This window comes from Phalacrocorax carbo, chromosome 28 (genome assembly GCF_963921805.1).
Source record: "Phalacrocorax carbo chromosome 28, bPhaCar2.1, whole genome shotgun sequence".
Classification (NCBI taxonomy): domain Eukaryota; kingdom Metazoa; phylum Chordata; class Aves; order Suliformes; family Phalacrocoracidae; genus Phalacrocorax; species Phalacrocorax carbo.
In genome coordinates this window covers 398300-417893 of record NC_087540.1, presented here as the reverse complement: position 1 = coordinate 417893, position 19594 = coordinate 398300, and the positions used below count along the sequence as shown (strand labels likewise).

The following is a 19594-nucleotide window of genomic DNA, read 5'->3' as shown; positions in this document are numbered from 1 at the left end:
AACCCCCACGCCCACTGACCCAGCCAGGTTTGGTCCTGCAGTGAGAAGGGGCTGCTCCCTAAAACTCACACCCAATCCTCACGCCCTGAGGAGGCCGCGGGGCAGGAAGAGCCTCCAAGATGTCACCAAATGATGGAAATGTGGCACAGAATCACACGATCATGCACTGATTGAGGTTGGAAGGGACTTCTGGAGGTCATCTGGTCTAACCCTGCTGCTCAAGCAGGGCCACTTCTTTTTTTCCAAGTAAAACTGTGGCAGATAAAGGACATCCCATTTTCCTCCCTTCAGTTCAGTACTGACTATGGTGACCATGACACAGATACCACTTTATCTCTGTGCAATGTGGATGGAATTGTAAACTTTTGGGGGGTGACCTGCTAGAAAGTGGCTCTGCTGAGAAGGCCCTGGCACTGCTGGGGGGTAGCAAGGTGGGGCCAAGAAGGCCACAGTGTCCTGGGCTGCATGGAAAGGAGTGTGGCCAGCCGGGCGAGGCAGGTTATCCTCCCCCTCTGCTCTGCCCAAGTGAGGCCACATTTGCAGGGCCCCCCAGTTCAGGAAGGACAGGGAACTGCTGGGGAGAGGCCAGCGGAGAGCTACGGAGATGGTCAGGGGCTGGAGCATCTCCCTTGTGAGGAAAGGCTGAGAGACCTGGGCTTGTTCAGCCTGGAGAAGAGAAGCCTGAGGGGGGTCTCATCAGTGCCTATAAATATCTGAGGGGTGGGTGTCAGGGGGATGGGGCCGGGCTCTTTTCAGCGGTGCCCAACGCCAGGCCAAGGGGCCACGGGCACAAGCTGGGACACGGGAAGTTCCCCCTGAACATGAGGACAAACCCCTTCCCTGTGCGGGTGCCAGAGCAGGGGCACAGGCTGCCCAGAGAGGCTGTGGGGTCCCTTCCCTGGAGACATTCACCCCCCGCCTGGAGGCGGCCCTGTGCCCCTGCTCTGGGGGTGCCTGCTCCAGCAGGGGTGGGACGGGGTGAGCTCCAGGGGGCCCTGCCAACCCCTACCATGCTGGGATTCTGTGATTCTGCAATTAAAGATCGTTTCACTGTCTGAAAATCCTGATGTGGTATCTGGAGGCGGGGGTAGGTGGCAAAGGGAACTCCAGCTGGCCTGGCTCTATAGCTGGTAGTTTGTCAACTGGCAGTGCTTCCTCAGATAGGTACACCAAAATACAGCGCTATACCAGTTGCTAGGAAGAAAATTAACTCTATCCCAGCTGAAACCAGGGCAGAAGGGAAAAGTTATTCACATATGAACTGCTGGTTGAGACTGCAAATTTGCTAAAACCTTTTCTTTACATTTAAACATTAATTACATTGACATAAGACCTACGTGCTGGCTTAAAAATTGTTTTAGCTGTGAACCACTGTTGTATTTAGTTGGCCTGAAGAGTTAAGACCGAGATAACACATTCCTCGACTCCGTAGGTTAAAGAAAAGCCACCTCGGCTTTGCGGCGGCGGGAGGCGGGGGGGCACGCTCTGCGCACGGCCCGCAGCGGCGCGTGCCGGGAGGGCGAGCCCCGCCCGTCCCTTTGCACACGGCCCTTGCGGCGGGCAGGGGCTCCCCTAGGGGAGGGCGGGTTGTGAGGGTCGTGTCGGGTTCCTCACCTGCGCCGTTTGTCACCGCCCCGCGCCTTCCGCCTCGGGTTGTGGGTGGCCTTTATACCCTGACAAGGCAGGTTGTCTTTTCTAGGGGTGATAGTGCTGGGAGGGGCCTCCTTTGCTTGTGCATTTGTGCGGGTGCCAGAGCAGGGGCACAGGCTGCCCAGAGAGGCTGTGGGGTCCCTTCCCTGGAGACATTCACCCCGCGCCTGGACGCGGCCCTGTGCCCCTGCTCTGGGGGTGCCTGCTCCAGCAGGGGTGGGACGGGGTGAGCTCCAGGGGGCCCTGCCAGCCCCCACCAGCCTGGGAATCTGACTTGTCACAGAAGTGCTGAGCTCAGACCACTTTGTGGAGCCTTAGCTAAGGGGGAGCTCAGTTCCCTGTGTGGCTGAGGACATTTTCCATGTGCTTAGCTGTGGATGCATCTCAGTTCTACAGGTGGTGGGGAAGGCTTGTCTTGTGGAGCCAGGCTCACGCTGCTGAGAGTTAAAGGCTTAGTCAAAACATGGGTGAACAAAAATAATAGCTGCAGAGGGGTCTCTTTCTACAATACTGGTTTAAATTACAGAGGAAAACAACCCAAGCCTGGAGGTATTTTCCAAAGGCGATGGCTCAGCTTTGGCTGGAGGTGACTTAAATGTGGACAGCCTCATCTTTGGATTCTTTGAAAATCTGCTGGGGTGGGTGCCACTTAGCACTTCAGAGCATCACTTTCAAACTCTCATGTTTCATATATTCAGGCATGCAGTATTTGAATGACAGCATACTGCAGCCTTGAGGGAGGTCTGTGCTGGTATGAAAATCAAGAATCTGATACTGGTGATTTTTAGATGAACTCTCCCGTTTCCTTAAAATTATGGGGTTTGTTTAAACTGATACAGATTAATTGTGTAGGTTTGTGGGTTCAGGTGCTGACTGGGTGAAGCTGTCCTAGGCTTCTGTGCACTTGTGAATGGTGGTTACACGTGTTAATGCGGGTGTTTTATCAACAGACAGAAGAGTATCTGCGAAATGGCAACTGCTCAGAAGCAAAGGAATTGTGTGGTATGATTTTTCTTGTGTCTTTCAGCACAATTATTATTTGAATCAGAAAAATCAGTGAATCTTAGCTGAAATAGTGCACCCAGGTGCTCTTTAATATTTCTTCACTTGGAAATGACAGGCTAAATTAATCTTATAACTATGAATAAAGATGCTTAGTAGCAAAAGAGGAAAATTTTTCACAGTGAGGACAGTCAACCACTGGAATAATCTCCTCAGGGAAGGGGTTGACTCGGCCACGTTGGACACTTCTAAGAGTCGTCTGGACAGGGTGCTGGGCCATCTGGTCTAGACTGCGCTCTCCCTAGAGAGGTTGGACTAGATGATCCCTGAGGTCCCTTCCAACTGGCATTCTGTGAAAATAGTTTGAGTCTGGACTTTGTGGTCATACACTTGGCAGAAATCAGCTGTGTCCTAAAAACATAGTAACACCAAGTGTTAAGAATATGCTTAACTTTATAAATGCTGAAATAAATACTTTTCAATTAAATTAAAATGTTAAGCAGGCATTGGACCAGATTGTAGTCTGTGCAGGCTTGTTGTTGTGGTCAGAGATGAATTATTTTCCTTCTCTAACTTCCAGAGTGCAGTTGTATTTCCTAACAAAATATCTACTGAACAGCAATCCCTGATGCTAGTGAAGAGGCTTCTGGCAGTAGCAGTATCCTGCATTACATATCTTAGAGGAATCTTTCCTGAAAGTGCCTATGGAACAAGATACATGGATGGTAACAGGCTATTTTCATGATTCTTTGCAAAATCTATTGTCATAGGATTGCTGTGACGTTAACAAGTGTTTGGTTTTTTTTAAAGCCACTTGGTCTTCTTGATTAAAGCTATTAGCCATTTTCAATCATTGTAATGGAAACTTCACTAATAGAATCATCACTGAATTTTGTTAATGATGCTAACTCAGCAATTTAAAACATGCTGACACCTGCAGTAGTGCTAATTGTAGCCTGCTTCTGATATATACTTTTAGGGAATGAACTTCACCTTCTTAGCAATGTAGTTGCATTTTTGTCCTAAGTAAATATGCATGTATGGTGGTTTTGTTTGTTGTTTGTTTTTTTTTTTTGAGATGTCTGTGTCAAAATTCTGAGGGAAGACAAAAACTGTCCTGGCTCTACCCAGCTGGTGAAATGGTATGTTAATTACAATGCATATATAGCACTTACATAGCATATCAATTCTGAAAGACACCTTTCTGGCTGTTTGCAAATCCAAAGGAAAAATCACCCTTGCTGTGAGTGAACAGCTGCCCAGGCAGCGCTTTTAGTGCATTGTATTTACAATGTTGACAATTTTTTTTGTAATGGAAAATCAAGTTGTGTGTGTCTTGGTAAAGATCTGATTGACTTGTACAGTTGTGTTTAAAAGAGCACAAAGTTTTGTTTACCGTGTGATTATACGTTACATTTAGTTTCTGTGGGTATGTATAGATGCTAAAGGTGCACAGAAATGCAGAAATCTAAGCAGTAGTTCCTCTCTGGTCAAATAGGAGATGCAGTGTTGCCATTTTGCATCTTGTGTTTAATGGTCTTGCTCACAGACTTGTATAAGAAAGTGGTACTGCTGGCCTTTATATTCAAAGGCAGAGTTGTATCTGCAGATGACAGTCCGTCCACTTGCACGTTCACACAGTTGAGTGTAAGCGTGTCGCTTGGGACTAGAGGTATTTTGATTTTCCTTGTGTCCACAATACTGCAAGGTTTGCTCGTGGGTGCTCTCGTTCTTTTTGTTACCTCTGTAAAGGCCGTCTTTGTTCTTTTCACAGTTTTACCAGTTGTAGCAGGAGGCGAGGCACTGGAAATGGTGCTGCATTCGGCAGAGGGGGGTTGCAGCTGCTCTCGTTGTGAAGTGTTGAGAGTTCCGATGTTGAAGTGTAATTAGTCATCTGCTCTTGGTCCGTGTGCCGTCAGGAAGGGGGCGGGCAGGAAGGCTTCCTGACTGTAACCTGGAATTTCTGAATTGATCTCCTGTGGTAGAGGAAACTCAAGTGGTGCCGAGTGAGTTTCACCTTACCCTCACTCATCAGATGTTAGCGAGGGCAGTGGCGTGGCAGCCTGTGGATGCTGACAAGGAAAAGCTCCCTGGTTTTTGTGTGAAGGGTGTGTGCTACCTGTTTGGAGTTTACAAGTGAGTAGCCTTTCTTAACTTACCATCATGTACACACCAAAACCCATTTTTGCTTGCTGACTATATTCAAAAGAAATGTTAGGAAAAAAAAAGAGTAAGTTTTGGTTCACTGTTTGACTGTTGTTTGCATGTTATGTAAAAAGCAAATTGTGACATCGAAATAAAGGCAATAACATAACTCCTTTGTGCTTCAGAGATGTTGGTGTTCAGCTGAAGCACTTATAAACTGATTAATTAATATATGTGTTAGAAGGTGTTTGAAAATAGTAGCCATGCAGCTGCGTTATGTTTTTACTTAGAAATTATTTACAGGTCATATTTTTACTTATTCTGCAGAGAGGTTAGGATGACTTCGGGTGTTACAAAGATAGTAATTTCTTGTATCGTTACTAATAAAAAGACAGAATGATGGAGTAAGTATTCTGTATTGCTCTAATATTAAGAGGGCTAAATACAAGAATTTCATTTTTTTGAGACTATTTTATTTAGTCAGAAGCAAAACAAATGGAAATGAGCAGTAGAAGGACGATATTATTTGATTTTTTGCAGGATGTTAGGATGCTATGATGCTTTGCAGAAGAAATACGTAAGTCTTCCAGTATCATTTAGCTGTTTTAAATGTACCTAAACATTCATTTATATAAGTCCTCTAGCTGCCAGCATAGTTAAGGACTTTCTGGCTAGTGAATAGCTATGCTTTAATATGCAAAAAGAGTTAGCTGCAGTGTGGGATGCATAGATGGTTCAGGATAATAGTCTTTGTAAACAGAAACACTTAAAGGCAGGGATACTTGGGAACCTTCTTCTGCCAGTTACGTACGTCCTTCCTTAAACAGATAAGGAGTTAAGCGTATGAAGAGTTCCTCTTCAAACAGGCCCGTAGTTGTCTCTATTGGTTTCCAGAGCTAGAGAAACAAAACAGCTTGGTAAACAGAAATGGGCTATGGAATACATTTAATGTTCTTTTTCTTTAATTATATTTCTGACAGCTAAGAATGATTGTCCTAGCAGTAAGTATCTTTGAAAAGTAAGGTACACATTTTTTAAGGTAGATGCTTAGAGATACATACAGTTCTTACTCTGTTTCCTCTCTTTACTTTAAAAATACAGGTCTACACCCATCCAGAAGATCCTCAGGTAGATCTGCTAGAATGTTTTACTGGGTGATTAATGATGGTGTGGATATTGTGAAATGTTTATGCAAGCAATAGTCCTTAACATTCACATTAATGTGCATTAAAAAAAAAGACGTCTTAAAATACCAAACATAAGAATTGCTACAGCTAATCAGATTGCCACATAGTGAATTGCCTTTGACTATCTAGTGCCAGGTTATTCTCAGGCCAGTGCAAGAAACCCAACGTGTGGCTGCAGAGTTAAATGCCTGTAAAGATGCCCAGTCCTAACTCTGCGTAACAGATTTATGGAACTTCTTTGGGGAAAACACGGTATGTTTTAGCTAACCACTGGGTGTCACCGTATCTCTGTTACGTGTGTGAAACGCTTGTAATGATTAAGATTTGAATGATTATTTCATTCTAAACTTAAGCTGATGTTTCAAAATACTTCATCACGTTGATTCCTGCAAAATAATGTAAATCTTCATTTTTATTTGATGACAATTATATACATTAATGCCATTAGTTATAGCATTAGAAAGCGGTATTCAATGCATATAAGTGACTCAGACCGGAGTTGGGCTGTCATTATTTTCTTAAACTGGAAGGTTAATAGGTTACTGGACAGAAGCAGCAGCAGCAGCGGTTTGTTTGATGGCTGATAGTTTAATAATTACTGGATTTGTTTGCAGACAATTACAGAATGTTACCACTTCAAATTCAAGTACACCCACAATGGGCCACTCCTGGATTTCAGCAGGTACTGTCACTGTGACTTCATTCTGCTCTCTAGTTTTACAGTTCTTTGCATACACTTGAACGGGAAAACTCTGGATTTTACCAGTTTGGCGTTTCTCTTTTTTAAAATCCTGGATCTTAAGACTGATTTTATCAATGTATACTATTAGCTTAGACTTAGTTTTAAAATACAATGAATAATTTTGTCAGATTATGGTCATATTTTTAAATATCCACTCAAAAGATGCTGCTTTAGTGTCAGAGTCCAATACTTCTGACCAGGTTCTTGAAGATATTCCATGCGTGGAGGGTGAAATTTTTAATATCAGATTTACTTGTCTGAAGATACTTGATGGGATTTCTCGTTTAGCAGAGATGACACAAAATACACTGAAAATGCAATATGAATGTAAGCGACGCTCAGCAAAGCAGAGCTATTGCAACCCAAGTTCAGTCACAGTGGCAGTGTGATTGCCATGACTGGTCTCTATAATGTTACGACCAGTCACGGAGACAGAGTACATGGGTTGAAGCAGCTCTGGCCCGTTGCCTTCTTTGGATTTCTTCTGTTAGTTGTTTAGTTTTTATACTCTTTGGGCTGAGCCACATATTTTCTCCCCCCATACTGATCTGGCTCACCAAGGAGACATTCACACGTTTTTACTGAACTCGGGGAGGAACATTTACATGAGCAGGTGATCCACGCAACTGACATAGCTATTTATCGAAAACGAAGGCCACGCCCAGGTCCGCTGTGTGTTGAGATAAAGTCAGCTTGCTTTGCAGTGGCTGTGGTCAGTGACGGCCTGCGTTATTCCCTGAGCTTCATGGGCACATCACTCTTGCCAGTCTCCATTGAGCCTCCTTGCATTGTGGGGGTTTACTGATCGGTCACAGCTGTAAGGAAATGGCTTATTTTAAGACAAGTAATTGAAATGTAGCAAGTTCATACTTCTCCCAGGTTTCTTCCTGCATAAAATGCTTTTTAAGTTTAAAAATAAGAAAGAAAAAAAGGCTGCAGTGCTGCAGACCTGGGTCCTTAGGGCTGAGTTTATTTACTTAGCTCTGAAAGAGGTTTTAAGTCATGTGAAAAACACTGCTGGCAGGGGCTGTGACACTCTCAGACACACCTTAGTGGCCTTAGTGTATTAGCGTAAATTCACACCAGGCTAGTTCGAGAATGTAAGGCACGGGCCTGCTTCTCTCTCACCCTGTGGGGAAGGAGACAGCCATCTGCAGAGGGATGAGATGTTTGAAACCACTGCAGGTCAGGGTGTGCTTCCAAAACACAGGGTCATCCATGCAGATGACTCTCAGTTGCTTGCCTTTTGCTGGCTCTTTAGGTGCTCAAGTGCCTCCCTAAGCTGTGTGGCTGTGAGGAGCAGGAGAGCAGAGGGAAGGCATTTTTAGTGGCAGTAAGGTAGGCCTTGGGTCAGCTGCTGGTAGAACAGGAGCATGGAAGTATCAGAGCTGGATGCCAAGAGTTGCGTAGGCACGCGTTTCCTAATCAATAACCATTCTTGTCAAAGTCAGTGGTGTTACTTGTTTTATTTAAGGGAAAGCAAGTATGGAAGACACTGCAAAATTGGGGCTTGCAAAAGTACTTTTTTCTTTCAGATTGGGTATTTTTTAAGCACTGTGTAATGTGAAACACAGTAGTTGGTCACAGCTGCTGAACCATAATGCTTTCAAGATGTCCCTGGCTCAGGATCTGATCTTCCAAGGGGCAGAGTACATGCGGGTCACTTAGGAATTGCAGACTCAGACCTCAGGCAATAAATGTGATACCCTCTTCTGACATGCGCAGAGTCTGTTGGTCATGTATCTTAATGCTAGAAACAGCTTACTCGGTATGAAAAATATCTGAATACTTTGTCCATTTTTAGTAAGGATAAAAGGAATGATTCCACAATCACCTGTGCAGACACCAAGAAAGCAAGTATCCTCCTCATTCGCAAGATTTATGTTCTGATGCAAAACCTGAGTCCGTTACCAAATGATGTCTGCCTCACTATGAAGCTGTTTTATTATGATGAAGGTAGTATTTCCATATCACTTTGATTTATCAACTGTGTTCAGACACTGGAAAACAATTCAAAGAAGTATCTTAATGGATAGTCTTTATGGTTGCTGGGACTTGTTAAATTATGTTATTTTGCCTGTGTCTGTTTCTCATGACAATTTCTAAAATCCAAGGGGAAGCGATTTGATCTTGCTGTAGAAACACAATCTTGTCACTGACTTCATTGGAGCGAGGGCTTCAGTGCATTTTAAAAACAAATGGCATTTTCCTGAGTACGTTAGGATGTGACGTGTTGGCCGGACTAGTTCTAGTTTGGGTGACTATTTAATGTCTGGCACTAGCTCTGCTTTTGCAATCTATTACTGCTTTGTAACAATCAATTGGAGCTTCCTGCTCATCTCTTTGTCTATCTAAACTGTTGCAAATAACTTAATTGGGTTTTGCCTGTTGTGTAGAGGAGAGAAAAACTTCATTTAGTACAAGCTGAATGTTGATTATATATATATATCTCTGCCCCAAATTTTTTTTTGGAGTAGCTCCTTGTATTAAAAGGGGAAAAGAGTCTTTTAACACCACAAGTTAAAATTAATTTTACAAGAATGTGTTTCGTTCTGACACATTTAATGAATTCTCTTCTGCAGTGACACCATCTGATTACCAACCTCCTGGTTTTAAAGAGGGTGAATGTGAGGGGATGATATTTGAGGGGGAGCCTATGTATCTCAATGTGGGTGAAGTGCCAACGCCTTTTCATATGCTGAAAGTTAAAGTTACAACTGAAAAGCAACGAATGGAAAATGTTGATAAAAGCATCCTAAAGCATGGAGAGACTAATGTGCCTCTCCAGGTGCTCCAAGTGGACAGAGATGATCCAGAAGTAGAGAACCAGGACATGAATGTAAGAGTGCAAATATTTTGTGTAGCTTGTTGAAGTTTTTTGTGATTTATAGTCTAGGAAAGGGCTGTTAAATCTTTTACTGCATGTCTTACTATAACATTAATAAAAAAATCTGTGTTTCCAGATACATTTAAGCAAGACAGTATGTCTTCAATACATTTCTGCCTTAATTTTATTGCTGCAGTTAGCAATCTGTCATTGTTAAAGCCGTGTTCACCAAGCGCATCAGCATAATGCCCAGCAGCAGCAGCGCTGTTGGCAGACATCCCTCCATAAGCCTGGGAGGAGCAGCAGGGTGAGAAGCAGCGAGGCAGCTTTGTGCCAGGGGTATAAGTGCATCCTGTGACTGGGGAACAAACAGCAGATGAAACCTTCCTGGAGCTGCCCCATACCAGTCCCGAGCGAGCTGCTGCAGCCAGGCAGTAGGGACTGGCAATAAATTTTGTAAAGCAGTATATGTACAGCTAGTGATGCTACAGCTAAAGTTAAAACAAACTTGATTCTGTTTTGGTATTTTTCCCTGGGGAAATCTGCCTAGAAAAAAGCACAAGGCAAAAATTGTTGGAGGCACGAATGCATGACTGACTTGTGCGGCCTGCTGCTGATGCCAGAGTGCCTGAGACTGCTCTTGGGACTGTGCTTGTGCAGGCCTCGGCAACTGGAGGCGTGTATTTCTGGGGTAAGGTGAGGCAGGCAGCAAAGACCTTTAGTCATGTTAGATTGTGCAAACGTGTGCTGATCTGTACTGGCCATAGGTGAGAAGGAGGCGGAGCTTCAAGGCAAATTGCCCCTCCGCCTCAATTAGCATGGCTCCGGAGGCCCATGGGTGGTGTGATGGAAGTAAACTGCTGGCCCTCTAAATCTGCGTATGCCTCTGAATCGCTGTTTCACCGGCAATGGGAAGGCAGTAATTGATGCAGTGATAGTATTCTTAAAATAGCTGTTGTTACAATTTTGGTATTTTTTACAGATGTTTTCTCTCAGCAGTTGTATTAAATGTGTTCTATGATTAATAATTAAGTAACGCTGATCTAGCCTGTATGTTCCATGTCAGATTCAATTATTTCAATACAGTTTGTTTCACTGCGAATCCATCTAATAAGCTCTGGCCCTAAGCATCTGAGTACAAACCGCCTGCCTTATTTGTCTGCAGTAAGTGAGAGACCTTTTTCTTAATCTAGGAAGATCCTGTCTTGGATAATAAAGTGGAAGATAGGAATAAAGTAAATACTTCAGATGCTCAAGGTAACATTTATGTATATTTTTTCAAGTCTCTTAGTTTGTGCCTCTTTTTCCTGATGTTACTAAAACAAAAACTCCCTTTTCTGACATAGACCACTATATTAAAATTTACATTGTATTTTCTTCACACACATAGCTATGCCTTTATTTTCTATCCTGACTTTGTTCTGCAGAGCACTTGGTCGGCACATGCATGTTTCCATGCTTCTATTCTAAAATTCTGATCTTTTGTTCCATTTTATCAGATAAGTGGAATTTAATGAGCATATATTCAGAAGTAAATTTTGTTGTTTGATTTTTCTGTTGTTATTTTGTTTTTACAAATATATTTAATTTCCATATAAAGCTTGCAGAGGTATTGGGCTCCTGAGTTCATTATTGCAGATTTGGGAAGCAGAATTCTCTGTGCAAAAAATGGTCCAGGTCTATTTTTGTTTAAATCACAGCTGTTTGGACTGTATCCTCACAGATTCAGCCACTTAATAAGTTTAGCAGAAATACCACTTTCAGCCACCTTTGTCCTTAAGCTCTGACTACAGCAGGACCATGGTCTGATTCTGCAACCCATACGTGCTTTGGTCTGTGCGGTTGTGGAGGGATCGAGACCCTTGGGGCTTGGGTACACAGAAGAGTTCTTTATGTTGTGGCAGACTGAATGATCCCCATGTAAAAATACTGATCTGCATGATGCACGTTCTTCTGTACAGAGGAAATGGTTCGTTTTTGTGGCTTGCTATTCCTGATACAGTCACTAACTTCATCTCAAAATATGTTTTTTATGAATGACTGTATGATTATGTCTGAGCTGCTGGCTATTTTAGTGACTTTCCTAGCTGCTTGCTTTCACAGCTTACTCTGGACCTGTGTGCCCTTTTCTCTTGCTGTGTATGTGGAGCATTTTGGTAATTTCAAATTAACTTCTTTAGTTTTAATAGGTATAAGTTCTAGCAAAGCATTTTTGTTAGTATGAATCCCAGCAAACTGAGTTTCCTCAAGTAAAATCCTAACACTGTAAAATCTGTCAGTGTAAAACTACACAGACACTGTGAGTAGCAGAGAAAAGTGAATTCCGGGTGGGAGCCTATAAGGCAGCACTTCTCAAAGGTACCAAAGCCATTTACTTCTGTTTTACTTGGGGGGGGGGGCGGGGGGAAAGTTTCTTCTAACAACTTCAATAAGCAATTGAACTGAGACTTCTGCAGAGAATATAAATGAAATCTTATGTTTTGGAAACACTCTGAGAACTTTTAACACTGCAAGGCAAAGCTGCTGCCTTCCTTGTTATCAAATAAACTATTTTGCCCTTCCTGCTGTGCAGGAAGTACCTGCTTATCCTTTCTGATGAAAAACAGCAGCATCTGTCTTGTTGGATTTCTCTTAGCCTTTATAAATAGATGGTTCCTGTGCTGTTTGCTTACAGTCATATAAATGTCCTCCACTCTGAGCTCTGAATGCAGAAGTGCCAATAAAATAACCATCCTGGCTACGCCAGCCTGACCACAGCTGCTACCAGAAACACGCCCTGGAAGCACTCCACGGTGTGGGGTTTTTCTCAGTCAGTGCTCCAAGATGTGGGGCTAGACTGTTTCCAGCTCAGAATATGAGACAGCAAACTCTGTCCTCAGGGATCTCTGTGAGCAGAGGCTTCCCTTTAATATTTTAGAGAATCTAGGAGGAAAAGTAGATGATTTATCTTCAGATTCCCCAAGATAGCCCAGCAGCTCAAAGATTGAACTTTGCAACCAAACAGACTGAAGAATGAATTGCTGTTTGTTGATCTGCTTCTCTTGGAGAGGCTATGTAGGAAGCATCCAGACAATACCTTACCCATTTGCTGTACATAAAGCATTTCAAACATAGCAAAGAAAAATCAAAAGATGAAGTACCCTTTTTGGAAGAGGAGATGTAGACGAGAATGTTCTCTTATGCACATGTAAATCAGGATAGCTAAAAAACCATAGTTCTCAAGACTGTGAAGTAAAAAAACCAAGCTTTATGACCAAAATTGGAGGGGGGAACCTTTATTTGGATGAGGAGCCTATGTAAAATGCTTTTTTTTCCTGCAGCAGAGGTAGAGGCTTCTGTGGAGCTAATGAATATATGGCACTCCTAGAGGAAATGCCTGTTAGTGCTGCTGCTTGCTCTGTTCACTCTTAATGCATTTCTGTAAAGTTGCATCTGCTTTGAGCTGTAAGTCTGATTCTGCAGACTTCAGAAACATCAGTTTTTCCATAAAAGCTTCCAGAAATATTGCTTTCCCCATAACTATAGAAGCAGCAACAGTGTCAGTGCTGAGGTGCTTGGTCCTCCCAATCCAGACAAAACTAGGAACTCCTTGTGGTGTCTGAGGTGTCTGAGTGCTTTCAGAGGCAGTTGGACAAAGCAAGTTGAGCCTAGACTTTATTTTTTAAAGTGATTGGAGTGTTCTGTCATTCAAGCCCCATGCTGAACAGGCTCTGCTGTGTATTTACATAGTGGCATTAATGTTGTTTTCAGAAATAAAATGCAAAAGCTTCACAAAAACAGCTAACATATCTGTGCTGCTGGGAAATAATCATGGAAATGTGTAGGAAATGGCACCTATAGATCAGTGTTTTTGTCTTGACAGTGCTAGGAGGTGGCAGAACTGGAATAACCACCTAAAAAGCTGTATCGGGTGCTTTTAGAAATTCATAGAAGTTCCAAAACCATGCAAAAATGGTTTGGCAGAGTTGGTATAAAGTTTTATTTACAGGAAAATGCATTTGTCACCCTGAAATTCTTCAGTCATTACCACAGCTGAAGCACCGTCGTCTTTAACCAGTTCATGCTTGTATCTGTATCCCAGAAAAAAAACCCAGCATGGATTAGAAACAACAGCAAAAAAATCTCCAGTACTGACTGCTCATTCTCCGTGGCCAGTTCATGCAGCTGCAGGCAGTGACAAAGGGGGACGGCAGGGACTGCAGCCAGAGTTGCTCGGTTGCATGTGGTTGGGTTACAAAATGGGAGCTCTCTGCTGGCGGCGGGCTCGGAGCATGCAGAAGCTGTGCCAGAGTGGCCCTGCAGCGCGTTTTACTTGGAAGCAAACCCTGAGATAGAGGAGCCTTTAGCAGTGTATAAAGGAGTTTGGGGATCAAGCCCACTCTTCCAAAGATCCTGCGTGTATATCTGTACTAATTAACATAAGCATCTCTTTAATGCCTGTGATAGGAAGCTGTGACGGGAAATCACTGCATTACAGAGGTAAGACGGCGAAGTGCTTGGTGGAGTTAACGACTGGCACGCAGAGAATTAGAGCCCTTCCGAAGCACCTGTTTGCTGCGTTTATAATGTGCAGTGCAAGTGTTCCCGGTGGCAAAACATCAGTGTTACGAGGCTGCTAGTGTGTTGTCAACAGTGTGCTTTATTAATTAACAACTCTCTTATAGAACCAAATTTACCTTGTGAAGAGGATGATGTTGTGAAGGCTGGAGGGAACCAGAATCTGTATGTTTCTAATCCTCAGGTATGAAAACTTCACTGTCGTCTGAAACTTTTACTAGAGCTTTTGTGAAGCGTCTTTCCTACTTTGAATGATTAATAGGTCACCTGCTAAAGGTTTATTTACTACAGTCAGTATTTTCAGCCATAAAATGTATTTACATTTTTCTTTCCAATGTTTTACAAAAGCGATTAATATTTCAAAGCAATCAGAATAACAAAAGGCTGTTGCTCTGTGAATCAGTTCTCAAAGCAAACAGATGGTCTGACTGATGTTAAGATAAATAGGAATGTAGTTTCCGTGTTTATAAACTGCCATACTGAAACACCCTGCCTAATAGAAACCTCTCTGCTAATTCTGAGACCAACCCTTGATTAAAGGTGGATTAAAACTTAAAATGCAGGTTTATTAGTCAGACTTAAAACTCGGGCTACATTCCTTGCATAAAGCAAAATGGTATAATTTGGATGTGGAGGACTACTTCAAACACAGGTCCTTAAGATTTCTTAAAACAGAATAGCCCGAGGTAACTGTGAGCGACTTACTGCATAAAAATAACGGATGCTTTGATCTGTCAGGGCTCTTCGACACAGTCAGCTGTAAGTAGTGCTGTTGGCTTCAATGGGTATTTAATTCCTGCATTTGAACTTCAGCTTAAGTGCTGTGGTGAGCAAAGCCAGAGCTCTCTGCGCACTATAGCACTGGACCCTGCTGTAGCCTCAAATATATATTCTTACATATATATTCTTACTGCTGTCACAAGGCAACATGTATTTTCTGATTTTAGGTTGATCATTTGGCAAGTAAGACGTCCGAACTTAATGTGTCAGAGAGCAGGACAAGAAGTGGAAAGATATTTCAAACCAGCACTGTTAGTATTGTTTTTTCTCTAGTTCTGTTCGTTCTATTTCTGTTCTTCTTTACGCCTTTTTCTGTTCCAAATGGTGAATAGAACTAAAAGTTTTAATGCATTTCATGTTGACAGAATGAAGTTCCCATCACTTCTAAAATTCCCATTAACTTCAACACATTTGGAAAAATAAGTCTGTTCCATAGAGTTAAAAGCTGAGCATTAATGTAGTTAACACAGGTTGAGAAAGATTCATTAGGATTGATTTATTTCTTGAGAATGTGATTAGCCAAATTCCCTCTGGTTTAGTCCATGGTCGATAGGAGTGTGTGCCAGGAGAGATCCCCAGCCCAGTGGCCAAATGCTTGCTAGTGATTTTACTCAGAAAACATGAAGCCAAAGTTCTAACCTCAGATCGCTGACTCATTCAGGCCAAAAAAATCTGTTATTTCTTTGCTTAATCCCATGGCAGCAGATGAGTCTTATAGTCAGCGCTACCTGTGGGGAGCCACATTCCTCCAGCCTTGCACAGGTGGAGCAAAGCTGTTGTCAGGGTGGAGTTTGGCCTTTGGGGCTGGTGTTGGGGGCTCCCATTGCTCTGTCACTGCTGCCTTTACCAGCTGAGCTTGGTCGCTTCAGCTTTGTGATGCTCTGGGGGACCTCCAGAAGACCTCAACATCTCTCTTACTTGTGAATGTACAGGGTTACTGGTAGGTTCTTCTCAGAAAGAGCTGTGAGGTGAATACTGCCATTCTAGTAAACAGTAAGTTCTCTTCATTGGCAGTCAGGAGAGGAAATCGTGTCAGGGCCAAGGAATATTGTACCCTTCCTCTCCCCTCTCACAGCATCCTCCTAGAGAAGCTGGTGGCTCATGGCTTGGGTGGGCAGACTCTTTGCCGGGTAAAAAAACCATCTGGCTGGCCAAGTCCAGAGCTGTGGTGATCAGAGCTAAACCCAGCGGGCGGCCGGTCACAGCGGGGCTCCCCAGGGCTCAGTGTTGGGGCCAGCCTTGTTTAATGTCTTCATCAACGATCTGGGCGAGGGGATCGAGGGCACCCTCAGTCAGTTGGCAGGTGACACCGAGCTGGGCGGGAGTGTCGATCTGCTGGAGGGCAGGAGGGCTCTGCAGAGGGACCTGGGCAGGCTGGAGCGATGGGCCGAGGCCAGTTGTGTGAGGTTTAACAAGGCCCAGGGCCGGGCCCTGCCCTTGGGTCACACCAACCCCAGGCAGCGCCCCAGGCCTGGGGCAGAGGGGCTGGGAAGTGCCCGGCGGAGAAGGCCCTGGGGGTGGGGGCTGACAGCCGGCTGGGCATGAGCCAGCAGTGCCCGGGTGGCCAAGGAGGCCACCAGCCCCCGGGCTTGTGTCAGCACTGGTGTGGCCAGCAGGAGCCGGGCAGGGATGGGGCCCCTGTGCTCGGCCCTGGGGAGGCCCCACCTCGAATGCTGGGCTCAGGTTTGGGCCCCTTGGGACAAGAAGGGCCTGGAGGGGCTGGAGCGTGTCCAGAGAAGGGCAGCGGGGCTGGGGCAGGGTCTGGAGCACAAGTGTGCTGGGGGGCGGCTGAGGGGGCTGGGGGGGTTTAGCCTGGAGAAGGGGGGGCTGAGGGGAGCCCTTCTCGCTCTCTGCAGCTGCCTGAGAGGGGCTGGAGTGAGGGGGGGTCGGTCTCTGCTCCCAAGTCACCAGTGACAGGGCGAGAGGGAACGGCCTCAGGCTGCGTCAGGGGAGGTTTAGGTTGGGTGTGAGGGAAAATGCCTTCCCTGCCAGAGGGGTCAGGCCCTGGCACAGGCTGCCCCGAGAGGTGGGGGAGTCGCCGTCCCTGGGGGTATTTAAAAAACGTGTAGCCGTGGCACTTCAGGGCATGGTTTAGGAGGCCTGGGGGTGTTGGGTTGGCAGTTGGACTTGATGATCCTAGAGGTCTTTTCCAACCTTAATGATTCTGTGATTGTATGATTAATTTTTTTGTGTGGGTTAGGGAACAGTAATTTTTAAGGATTCATAATGTGGAGCTCAGTCGATGCCAGTAGTTTTCTCGTAAACTACTAGTTGCCTTATTTCTATAAAGGCTGATGGAAATCAAGCTTGGGAGCATGCCAAATTGATTCCTCAGAAGAATGTTCTAAAGAAATCCTGTACAGAAAATAGTCTGTGTCTTACGAATATCTGTTTATGATAGTAATGTGTGAAAAGGGCTCTCGGAGTTTGCGACAAATTAATGAAGTGAAAATGTTAAAGTCAGAATATAGACTAATAGGTTCAGTCTTTTTGTAAAGTACTGCTTACTGCAGAATAGGATTTTTTTCACTTCCAACTCCAGAGTCAAATGCAGTATTTTTTTTTACTCACCAATGTGAAGGAAGAAAAAAAACAGATCACCACTCCATATGCTGTCACCGTATCTTTCTTATAAAGGTTTTGTTAATGAACGTAAGGCTAGATTTTAAACAAAGTACAGTTGCTTTAAATAATCAAAAGCACAGCAGAGCTATAAAGGCTAAATTCTCACCTTTCACCCAGGTGCAAGTCAGAAATCATCAGATTATACCGGGTAAGGTGGGCGTGGGTGGTGCTGAGCCCCCTCCGTCGGCGCAGGGTGCTCTGCTGCTGTGCAGAGCCCTCCTGGTGCCGCCGGCTCTGCGCTGGCTGCAGCAGGGCCACGGCGCTGCTCCCCGCGGCTCGTGGAACTGGGCCCCAGGGTGGTGCCTCTGTGGAGGGAACAGCCTTCATTACCTTCTCTTGAAGCTGTGACACGCAGGGTCCTGCTGCTGCAGCATAAATACATCCCAGCCCTCCGTCAGTAGTTTGGAGGGAGGGTCAGTTCTGCCAGGAAAGAGATTCCAGATGTTACTCCAGGCTTAGCACCTCTGGGCAGGGGCCAGGTAATAGCACGGTCGGGTCGGACGCTCTGCGCGCAGCTCTTGACGCGTCACGGCAGCTGTCTTGTTCAGGGTGGGCTTTTCCCACGTGAAACTTGCTGACGCCACGGAGCGGGCCGCGGTCTGTGCGGTGCCGCAGCCTGTGACGCGGTATTTATTTTGCCTTGGCAGGTTCATCACCTTGAACTGTCGTCTAGTCAGGATGTGCTGCCAAAAAGGAGAAAGATCAGTGAACCGAAGGAGCTGTTTTAGATGCTCATCCCCGTGCTGTTCGTTTGCAGAGCTCTCCACGCCACTTCAGTTTTGTGGTTTAATGTGAATGTTTGTATTTAAATGTCTTTTAGGGGTCTTTTCCGTTCTATTTGTAGTCAAAAGGGAGTGTATTTTAAGGAAAGAAAATCTGTCGGGAAGTCCAGCTGAGGAAAGGGAACTTAGTTTTTGTAGGCGGTCGTGTCCCATCAGGAAGGAGAGCGGCATAGCTGAGGGAACCTGGTAACAAAGGTGACTTGGGGGATTTGACTCCCTGCGCCGCTGTGTTTAAATCCCGATGGTGATCGTGTACCGTTCATTACCCGCAACATGAGGTAATGTCGGGCTGTTCCAGAGCGGAGGAGCTCCTTTGTCCGGAACCTGCCCTGCAGGGCACGACGCGTCCCAGACCTGGGTCGATCCCAGAGCTTCGCGGAGCAGGTTCAGGGGGGCTGCCTTGGCCGGCACGGCAAGGTTACGTGTTTTTGTTTCTGCTTCCGGGATAGGTAGGGGGCTTGATTCTTTGCATTTCTTCTGGACTGAAGGCACCAAAGTGAAAAAATAAGGGTTCCTCACACCTTCAATTACATATTTCATGCCAAAATGCACGACTTTCTGTAGGGCTGTGATGAGACATGTAACTCCAACTGAAGTGTTCATCTGTGGCAGGCAGCTAATATAATGGTGTGAGATTATTTAAAGAAGAAACTTGTACGTATGTAAAATAATTAATTGCGGAGGTTGGATGTGGTGCCATTTCTAAGAAAAACGTTAAGTCTTCCTGTGCCATAAATGCAGGGGAGCGTTCCTGCACGGCGAGCAGCTGCTGCCATCTTTAGGTGGGGAGAGCTGAGCCTTTCTTGGCAGTTTTGACTTTTAAATTAAGAATGTATTTTTATCATTCCTCAAGTAAAACAACGTTAACGTTTCGTTGTCGTGTATTTCTTCGCCGCACGGATCGGGTACTTCGGGGGGCCTTACTGAAAGGCGGGTGCTAGCTGGGAGCTCCCGTTCGGGCCGTCGGCGGTCTGGGGCTGAGCCGGGGGGTGCGCCCAGAGCAAAGGGGGTCCGTGGGTGGGGGCTGCTGAGCCCCAGCCCCGCGCTTTAAGCGACGGCGGCGGCTCCCGCCCCGGGGCCGTTCGACGGGCTCGTGAACGCGTTTAGGTACTTCCACAGCCGGGAACGGACCCCCGGGGCTCGGCTCCGCGTGGGAAGCGGGGGGTGCCGGGGGCAGGAGCGCAGCCGAGCCCCGGGAGGAGGAGGAGGAGGAGGAGGGGAAATCCCACCCCGGCGGCCCGGCCTGGCCGCGCTCATTGGAGGCCCCGGCCGTGCGGGCTCTCATTCGCCGCCGCCG

The 19594-nt window shown here is 45.4% G+C and overlaps 1 protein-coding gene across 3 annotated transcripts; it reads left to right on the top strand.

Annotated features, from left to right (window-relative positions):
* Positions 1 to 1562: 1562 nt before the first annotated feature.
* HORMAD1 (HORMA domain containing 1) lies at positions 1563 to 19163 on the top strand. 3 transcript variants are annotated; one of them, XM_064475040.1, is made up of 14 exons: positions 1563 to 1685; positions 2605 to 2652; positions 3233 to 3377; positions 3731 to 3794; positions 5338 to 5374; positions 5778 to 5798; positions 5899 to 5925; positions 6599 to 6666; positions 8531 to 8682; positions 9309 to 9565; positions 10747 to 10810; positions 14218 to 14294; positions 15058 to 15141; positions 18163 to 19163. In XM_064475040.1, exons 2-14 carry the CDS (start codon positions 2620 to 2622, stop codon positions 18241 to 18243), a joined length of 1110 nt encoding a protein of 369 aa, XP_064331110.1. In that variant the 5' UTR covers positions 1563 to 1685; positions 2605 to 2619; the 3' UTR covers positions 18244 to 19163. The 3 variants fall into 3 exon arrangements, with proteins under 3 accessions (XP_064331110.1, XP_064331111.1, XP_064331113.1); XM_064475041.1 differs by lacking the exons at positions 1563 to 1685; positions 2605 to 2652; positions 3233 to 3377; positions 5778 to 5798 and having other exon boundaries at positions 3736 to 4788; XM_064475043.1 differs by lacking the exons at positions 1563 to 1685; positions 2605 to 2652; positions 3233 to 3377; positions 5778 to 5798; positions 5899 to 5925 and having other exon boundaries at positions 3736 to 4788.
* Positions 19164 to 19594: the final 431 nt, after the last annotated feature.

Excerpts from the sequence above, each read along its gene's own strand:
- HORMAD1 (XM_064475040.1), top strand. The coding sequence starts at position 2,620 with ATGGCAACTGCTCAGAAGCAAAGGAATTGTGTG. Across the intron at positions 8,683-9,308 it reads GCTGTTTTATTATGATGAAG|TGACACCATCTGATTACCAA; the intron begins GTAGTATTTCCA and ends TCTCTTCTGCAG. Across the intron at positions 10,811-14,217 it reads AAATACTTCAGATGCTCAAG|AACCAAATTTACCTTGTGAA; the intron begins GTAACATTTATG and ends ACTCTCTTATAG.